The sequence below is a fragment of the Puntigrus tetrazona genome, chromosome 6 (genome assembly GCF_018831695.1).
Source record: "Puntigrus tetrazona isolate hp1 chromosome 6, ASM1883169v1, whole genome shotgun sequence".
In the NCBI taxonomy this organism is placed as follows: Eukaryota; Metazoa; Chordata; class Actinopteri; order Cypriniformes; family Cyprinidae; genus Puntigrus; species Puntigrus tetrazona.
In genome coordinates this window covers 23,423,868-23,433,656 of record NC_056704.1, presented here as the reverse complement: position 1 = coordinate 23,433,656, position 9,789 = coordinate 23,423,868, and the positions used below count along the sequence as shown (strand labels likewise).

The 9,789-nt window shown below is 38.2% G+C and overlaps 1 protein-coding gene and 1 pseudogene across 1 annotated transcript in view; one reads left to right on the top strand and one right to left on the bottom strand.

Moving 5' to 3' along the window:
- The window catches only part of LOC122347541 (chemokine-like protein TAFA-5), a 25,623-nt gene extending 22,162 nt beyond the window's left edge, over window positions 1–3,461 (bottom strand). The window contains exon 1 of the mRNA XM_043242902.1: window positions 2,833–3,461. Within this exon, the coding sequence (XP_043098837.1) occupies window positions 2,833–2,923 (91 nt within the window). The 5' untranslated portion in view covers window positions 2,924–3,461. The remainder of the gene's footprint in view (window positions 1–2,832) is intronic.
- LOC122347532 overlaps window positions 1–9,789 on the top strand; it is a 663,620-nt pseudogene that overhangs the window by 364,644 nt on the left and 289,187 nt on the right.

Sequence of the window (9,789 nt, the reverse complement as noted above, 5' to 3'; positions counted from 1 at the left end):
GGGTTTTTTTTATTTCTCTCTGTACAAAAAGTATCCTCATAGCTTCGTAAAATTACGGATGAACCACAGTTGAACCACCATGTCACATGTACTGTTTTAACAATGTCCTTACCACCTTTCTGTGCCTTGACCCTTGCTGTCTATGATGGAGCAGAAAGTTCTCGGATTTCATTAAAAATCTTCATTTGTGTTCTGAAGATGTACAGATGTCTTATGGGTTTGAAACTGTTTTATTAAAACGATTTCCTTCTGTTCTCTCTCATTGTCATCATGAGCAGAGCTCACTGAAATGAACAGCCAATGGCATTACAACAAAATTTAGTTAACAATGATGTATAAAACCAGAAATACTTACTTTTAAGACTGGTTTTCTTTTTTATTATTTGTGACTATATCAAGACTACATCATAACAAATAAGGCAAGAAATTTGGCTACAAATGGAGCCTCAATAAAAAAATCTATAAAAAAAACCTGTGCAATAGCTTAAAAATCACCATCCAAATAACTTTTACTCATGCAATATTTCCAAGTGAAACATAATATTAAAAAGAAAAAAAGTAAGGTTTCATTTTTATCCAAGTGTGTCATTATCACATTATTGTTAACCTGCATGAAATTGCACTAACTATTAGCAAGGCGGTAAAAAGTGATGTCAGCCGAAAAGGAAAATTGTTTCGATGGCGAAAACAGGTTATTATTTTTCATGAAAGCTGAAATTTTCGTACTTAACATGCGCTGCATAATCACTCACAATAACAGCATAAATGTGTATTTGGAAAGTACATATGGTCAATTTGGATTTCATGCTCCCTTAGTAAATTGTGCTTGTTCGTTGTAACAATCGGTCCTGATGAACTGCTATTTTTATTGCCATTGGGCGATCCGTTCTAAATAGAGCATAAACGAAACTGGCCTAGCGATAAAAAAAAAAATAAATAAATGGAGAAATGTTGGAAAATGTGAGCTGAGGTCTGAGGCTGGTGCATTATAATATCAAACACCCAACACTGCACTAAGTCTCTGTATGTAGGAAATGAAAAGCGTTTGGGCCGATGCCTCCTGCGGTTCTCTCTATCACTATGCTGGAGGTCACCGCTCTATTCCTTGGCACTTTGTGAGAAGCAAACCCATGCATTCTCCAATTATTTTCTTAAAAGCCCAGTTACTGTGGCAACCAGGCCAACATGTTTTGTTTGCCATGGCGGCAGGCCAACTCAAACCTTTAAGCTGTTCAAAGCAAGCTCACACATAATGGGTGACTGCTCTTGTGGTCTCAACCTTACACCTATACTGATATCACACGCACAAAAACTCCAAACGTAACTTAATGAAAGCGTCGCTTTACTTACAACTTCGTCAGTTGGTTAAAAATAAAGTCATCTGCAAAGGCCGTCGATCGGAATCCAATCCCAACTCGCCTTTACGCCGTATTTAGGATTTGTAAAAAAAAAATAATTGTCTGTTCTCCGAGCTAAAAAAAGACATTGGAAACTGGTCATGAACAAGTTTGAACTTTTCCACATCGCTGAGACTCTTATGCAACATGGATCAATTTTATGAGGCAGAATTTTCTCGCTTTTGCTTTCCAGAGCACATAGAAGATAAAAGATGTCAGACTGAGCTCTAGGGTGTCACATCAGCACCTACAGGACTTGAAGCATCTCCTTTATCCATCTATCTTCTGTCTATCGTCTATCTATTTATCTCCTCGATGATGCCGTGCTCAAGGATGGTGAGATTGGGAATATAGTCAGACGTGTCTTTGTTTCTTTAGTTGCATCATGTATCACAATCCAGTCTGTAACCATTTTTAATCACAAATTATGGTGAATCAANGTTGTTGTTGTTGTTTTTTTACAAAGGCAGCCAATAAATGACATTGTTACAAATATAGCATCTCCTTGAGCAAATAAATGGAGTAGCAATTCAAACAGATGATCCTTAGTTTGGCTACAGGCTAGATTTAAGCACTACATATTGACAAGTTCACAAAAGGTCATGCCGCAAGATCCTTTTTCTTATCAATTCTGATGCCAGATGAATGCAGTATCACTGACGCACGTAAACGGAAAGAACGTATGTATTTAATGAAGTACATACGTGAAAGACAGGTCATTGTCTCATTAAAAGGGTGTTTGCATTATGCTTTGCATAATCTTTTCATAATCACCTTTCTTACCCTGCAATGTAAAAAAATAAAAAACAAAAAATAAATCATCTCTATCATCTCATATCTATTTATATAAAATTACAAAATGTAATTTTACTGTAAAGTATTCTAAAACATTAAAAATAACATTTCTGAATGACTTTATAATTTGAAGCGAAATTGTATATTCAACAAGGCCGTATACGTTAACAAAAAAATACTGTTGAAATTATATTTTGTAATTAAGACCACCTCAGATATTCCCACAAACCATCAGATTTATTTTAAATGTTCTCTCTTAAATGTTACATACGCTTGACTATTTTGTATGTTTAACTTCATGTTATTTACCTCAGGTTTACAGCCTTATTTTAGATGCATAGATGTATGTATAGAGGCCGATTTCGACATCATGTGGCCTTTCACTGCACCACCTGTACAGTCATCATCACATGTTACAGTAACAAAGATTCTAACAGCTCAGACACATACTATATGCCTTAATGACATATATGCACTTAATACTACAACGCCAAAAAGTCATTAAAATGTCGTAACACAAGTTAACCGCTATATTTTCATGGTAAAGTTCTAGCGACCACAACTTGTTTTTATTATAATTATGTAATGCAAAAAAAAAAAAGAAAATCCACAGAATTCTGACCAGGAAGATTAGGCTTACCTTCGCCGAATAAATGCGCTTGAATCAAGAAGAGCAGGAAAAAGCCCGCCGCCGCTCCCGCGAGCGCCCACGCCACACGGAGATGCTGCATCTTTCTGAAGATCGGACGCGTTCACAGCAGCACATCCATCCCGGCTCAACACCGAGTAAACATTCCCTGCTTCTCGGGACGAGCAGGCTGTTTGAGGACACTTTCCATGCGGGTTGCGCGGAGCTGCTCAGCGACAGGTTTCTACTCGGAGAGATTAAAGTTCGACGCGAGAGAGTTTGACCGCGGAATCTGACACCTGGCGTCCCGTTAACCGCTGCATGCTCTTCCCGCTCGCCGCTCGTCCCGAAATACTCAGCGGGCGCCGCGCGTCTTCACGCGCCCCGAGCTGCAACGAACAATCGCCGTCCCCCCCCCCCACGGAATCCCGGTAAAGTCCAGGGAAAGAGCTCACGTGCGTCCAAAGCCTCGCGCGCGCCGTTGACTCCCCAGCGGAAACCGTGCGGGCTCGCGCGCGTCTCCCCTTTAACTGAGGCTGCGGTCCTGCGCGCGAGTTTCGTCTCGGTTCGAAATCTACGTCATCGCTGTTAAATCTGTCAATCTCCGGGCGATTCCACTCACAGAGCGCGCGGGAACACCTGCTTACAGTAGGCCAACAAGCATGCTTCGTTACGAAAATGTTTCCCCCCCTCTCTGTTTAATGCATAGCTGCGGTATTCCGGTTTTCCCCCCTTTCCTTTTCCTCTGATTTATCGGGAACAGCTTACCGTCTTCGATCCGGTGAAATTCACAAACGCAGTTTTCAGATCAAAGGGGAGTTAGCATTAATATTCATACGCCATAACGTGTTAAAATTAGCTACTGTTAAAAACCGTCAGTTGCTAGAACTTTGCTGTAAAAAAAAAAAAAGTGATGGTATTACAGGCATTTTGGTGAATGTGTATTTTATTTTCTAACCGAATAGTGGTAGCTACTGACAGTCTTTCATTCAATGAAAGGCCACACGGTCAATTGCACAAAAATAATAAATAGACAGATGACTGAAAATAATGAATATGAACAAACGGGAATGCAACACAAAACACAAAAAAGTCAGTAGGGGCCAGTGGGCTATTTTGGACCCCACTGACTGTAATTGCATGTACAAGAGCAGTTATCATTTTTAGCAGCCTATCGTATTTCTTGTTACACAAATGTTCGCTTTCTATCGTTTTTAAGTTTAAGGGGCCCCCCTTAGTTTACACGCAAGTCAAAATGGGTTTCTTCCATTTTCCTTCTTATATCTATGTACGTGATTGCATACAGGCAATGTTAAATATCACATTGACGTTCAGATTTATATTTAGCAAGAAAGTAAATATCAAGCTGCCATTTAGGAGGTGCTTTTATCCATTACAGTAAAGGCTATTTATAACAGCGACAATACCGCTGGATCATCAGCGCGAGGCGTGCACACCATCTATATTAACATCACAATTCAAACACATGCATCTAACTTAACCCGTATACATGCATTCCGGCAGGAAGACGTGCTTTCACATTAGTTTTAGTTTTGAAGGTTTTTTTTCCTGAAGCTTCTCTAAAAAGTCTTCTTCATTCAGTGATGGATAGCTATTTGCTCTGTCTCTTGATGATATAATTAACGGTGATCTCTTTTAATGCATGCATTCAGATTTAAAAGTAATCCGTTTTCTTTGCCGTTAATGTCACTTTTCATATTATTCCCAAGTACGGCTGTCCACACATGACATCCCGTCACATTCTCATATTGTTCTCACGTACTCCGAGCTTCAGTAGAAGAATGGCAATCAATCAGCGGGGACCCAATTAAATATGTTCAGAATACCGCACCACTGCAAAGTCAAGCTGCTACTGAAATATCCTGCCCTATAATAACATGTTCCCCCTGTGTTGCCAATATATCTCCTACAGATCTAGTCTTTTTTCTCCCGCTCTATCTCTCAATTTCCATTTTGTCTAAGGGGAATATCTATATTTGACTCTGCAGTGTTTGTTGGAAGTACTGTATGAAAATATGTGGCGGGACAATAGACCCAGTTCCAATTTATTAAGCCTGCTTTCATTTATTTACTTTTTACACTTGTTTTCCATAGTAATTGCAACGTCTCAGTGGAGACACAGGAAAGTGATATTGGTGTGATATATATAAGCAATATGAGCCAGACCCACTACCCTATTTTGTTTTCTATTTTTGGTGGGTGAAAGGTAAATTTATTCACACCAACGTAATTCCCGCTCGCCGAGCCACGGAAACCAAATGTTTGAGTATGAATATTTATATCAGTCGAGTATTTAGCAACAGCTACTATGGAGAAAATAAACGATCGCTGAAACAGATAAATACCTTAAACTGAACCCGAGGAACTCAACATTTNTTTTTTTTTATCTAAATCCCTTTCCTTGATTTGGAATCAGAAATCCATTTGTTCAGAGAACATCTAAAACAAATTACGAGAAGAGCGTCAGCTCCAAACTTTAGATTTGGAATGAGAAAAGATTACTTACTAAACATTTATCTCATGCTAATGAGAGCACTGGATACCAGATGAATTAAAGAGACAGTTCACCCAAAAAAACGAAATCGTGGAACGCAACTAAAGTCGCGAAAAAATATCTTCTATGCGGAACGATTTTTACGCTGGTTTGGAAACGCACGAAGAGCATACCGCATTTTGTGCTATATTGCACATCTCCTGAAGTCACGGAGCATTCGCTGATGATCTTCGAGTGAGCTGAAGAATCGATTCATTGATTGTAATAACTTTAGATGCAAACTGTTTGAGATGCAAACTGCAATTCAGGATATTTAAAAAGCTACACGTGTTAATGTGCTTCACGTTCAGGATAAAAATAAGGTGGGGGAAAAAAACATGTTAATGAATCTTGACTCGCACCATCTTCCTGTCTGAGAGCCAAGGGCGCTCTCACCTGCACTGTAATGTTATGCAGCATTTCTGTCACTGTTATCACTGCAACACTCTGGGGGAGCAAAGCGCAGACCACCGCTTGACTGCTGAACGTCCCTAAAGCGCAGTTTGCACTCCGCAATACATCTGCCATCACGGCGAGTCTCCTTATAATCAATATCTTTGTCAGAATTAGTCACATGGCCTCTCCGCCGACCCTGGGAATCCTGCACCTTGATGAATCTGTGAAGATGAAGTCTAGTGAGCAAAGAGATGATTGCGTAGAAGTCACTGAAGGAAACTGTTCAGCGTTCGCAAACCCTGTCATTAATTACTCACCTTCGTGTCGCTCTAAACATGCACGACTTATTCCACGTAACAAAAAAGAAGATAATTTAAAGAATTTCAGATGGGTTTTTGTTTTGTACAGAAAGTCAATAGAGGCCAGAGGGATTATTTGGGCCCCAATGGCTTTCATTGTATGGACGTTGTATGTTCAGTCATCTTATTTTTTAAATTAAAGAGGTCAAGAAATGAGAAATCAAATTTATATTTCGCCGTAGTCTTTGTATGATTAAAACATCCTGCAAGTTTCTTAACGTCTTCATCGTTATAAACAAAGCAATTTATTTAATAAAGCTCCAAAAAAGCTCCAAAGCTTCAGCATGTTGAACAAAATCCAAGAATAAGAAAACAATACTATTTTACAATTGCAATTTTAAATCTGTATTATTGGATATGTGCAAAAAAGTGTTATTTTTAGAAAAAAACAAAACGAATAATGAACAAGATAACTTGAATTCATAATAAAAATAAATTCCCATGAGATTGTGTTCAAATAAAAGCACATAACAAAATACTCCAAACAGATATGATTTTATTTGGGAAACTGTAACTACGATTTTTCTTGATTTTACAATGAATAATGACTTCAATCTCTGTCTGTTTGTCAAACAAAGCTATTATTATGTTGCATAACTCGTATAGACTTTAGTTTTTAGTCATTTTGAAGCTCAGCATCTTCAGTCATCGCTGTCATGGCCAGAATATTCCTTTCAAAAATCCTCTGTTCGAAATCATACAGATTTGAGCACAACCTGAAAGAGAGTCATCTGTGGAAGAACTATCACTTTAACACGAGACAAAAGCACATCCGAAATGACTCACGGCTTTCGAAATCAAACACATTTGCTGCTGATGTGCAGATGTAAGGCTTTCTGCTCTGACAGGTGTTCGAACCACAGGATCGTGGCTTCTAGGGTGTGAAAACTTCAGCGTAATTAGCCATGACAGATTTTAACCAAGCAAAATACAAGAGGCTTGAAGAGGAGAAGAAATTGATACACTTTAAGGAAATTCCACCCCCAGCCAATGTCTAACCGCACAGCTCATCCTTATTACAGTTTGGGTTGTGCAATCCAATTTGGATGAATCCCATTAAATGTGACATCCGCCTTCACAATATGCATTCCAGTAAATCTGCTGCGTTTCAGCAATGTTTTTTTCCTCGTTTCAAGATATGTTGATCCATATGGCAGTCGAATCTCTGGCTCTTGTTTAGTTAAACTGAAACCATTTATATATAAATCTGCATTGTGGACGCTGTAACTGTATCCTTGATTTGAGCGTGAGCGATGTGTTTCTGCTGTCGGAGGTAATCAGGACGGATTAAGCCTCACTGTTTTTCTCACAGACAGTCCGAAAGAAAAGCTGATGGTAGAGATCCCAATCAAAGAGAGGTGGGAAACTGTGACATGTCCAGATACGTTGAGTGATAAGAAGGCAGGGGCTCTTCTTCTCTCGCCTGCCCGGAAAGACTTCTCTAATAAATCTACGACTAATTTGGGCCAGACTCCAGCGTTTCAAAAGAAGTGAGAAATGGTCTGATGGGCCGGTGTAAAGCAGTGCAGTACATTTCCGTACCCCCCATCATAGTATGTATGGTTTAATATAGTGTATCAAATATTAAATTCGGTGCTTATTAATTAGTCGCTGATGCAGTGGACACATTTTTAAAAGCCATTTTAGTTATTCATGGCGTGATGGTGTTGCATCAAGTGCAATTTGATGTAACAATTATACTTAACTGTAAGTCGATTGGATTGTCCGCTTTAGAATTTTTTTTTACATTGGCTAAAAATAGGAAAAGAGGAAAAGAATAAGAATCAAACTTACAGTAACAACACTTCTAAAGAAGAGTTTGTGAAACAGGACATTTTCTAAATGAGCACAATGAAAGACAGATGTTTTTTGATAAAGTATCCAAATTACATAACAAAAGACGGGACTTTTATGGGAGGCTTTTATTTGTCTTGAACTACTGTGGTCAGAAGGACAGCACAAAGGTAAGTAGGGGACTAAAACTAAAGTCATAAAAACTTTCTTTACAAAACCAGAAAAAGAATGTAAGTTTATTTAACTTTATGAAACAAATAACATTGAAATAAAAAAGTAATAAAAAAATAAATGTCGACATCAAAAAAATTACTATAATGGTCAGATTAAAATAAAAGGGAATATAATTCAAAATGATTACCAAAAAATATAGTATCTCTATAATAGCAAAAATATCACCTTTGAACGTGAATATTGCGCTAGTGGTTAATGTTATTGGTGACAATATTATTGTTTTTTTTTTTAGTTATGTATTTGTGACAGTGAAGATTCGAACCTTTTTAATTATTATGTTTAAATCTTGTTTCAACAAAAACCTTTTTGTGGCGATTTATTAAATCGTGCAACAGCAGATTAAAAGGACATTTAAATAAGTACGGTGCTTTTGTATGAATCAGTGTCCCAGAGTGCCGTGCACAAATATCTGACACATATCTTATCACATTTCTGACAGTTAACTTCAAATAAACACACTCAGTTTGTAAAGCCTTCCTCTTTATTTCCTGTTGAGTCATTCTACCACACTTCTGCCTGTTTCTGAAGGTCTGTTTTTACCCTTTCAGAAAAAAATTTTTTTTTTACAACAGACATCTTTTACTTGAAGTTATAAAGTCAAAAGGTACTACATGACAGAAACGACCTCATGTGTAAAGTCAATATTTACTGACTGAAACAGCGGTGCCCTGGTCAGTTCGGAGGACAGATGGATGATCTCAAAGAGAATCTAAGTGTGGAAAAGCAGATACTTCTCTACTTCTGAAGTGTTTTCCATGCAGGGCAGGACAGCGTTATTATGGACAGTATTGATTTGACAGAACTAACATTTTGCCCATTGACCGTGATGCACTGTTGTATCAAGTGTTTATGAAATGGAGAGCATGTGTGAAATTAATTATTGACAGATTCAAATATGCCGTCCACAACGGTGTAGATGTGGATGGTAAGCAGTTTTTGACAAATGCTGTAGATAAATCATTCAGACAAGATGTAGTGACAAGCAACCGAGCTTAAAAAGGTTTTCATGCGAATGATGCAGATGTAGATGATCAAGTAGTAATGCTGAATTCACTTGGCTTGTCAAAACATAGCCGACATCTGTGACCACATTTCTAAAGTGATACATCATTCGGCACAGTGTAAAAACTCTGCCGTTTTCCAACCTAATCACAAGCAAAACCTCAGTCGGATGATTCTATGAGCAATGACCGAAAAAGAGATTGCTTATTAAAATCTAATATCTTGTAAAGGATCAGTAAAATGAAATAGAGATTTGACTAAAATATTGTTTAGGCCAGAGATGTAATCACGAAAAGGCATTCCACCGAGGATAACTCCATTTTCTCAAACTGTTGGCGGCATTACCACCAAATTGAGAGAGAGGAGAAAAAAGTTAATGTGCTTGTAAAAGATGGGCCACTTTATGAATTTTACTGCCCACAGGTCAGATGGGAATACATTCATTCTATATTCAGTGCAGAATTTATACCGGTTTCTCGTCGTTGCTATGCAAAGCACACAAGAACATTTTCAAGGCAAATCATAAAGCATCTGCCCTTCAGTGGTGAAGATGGAGAAACAATTCTGAAAAGGTGTGTATGCCTCTGTGTGTGTGTGTGTGTGTGTGTGTGTGTGTGTGTGTGTGTGTGT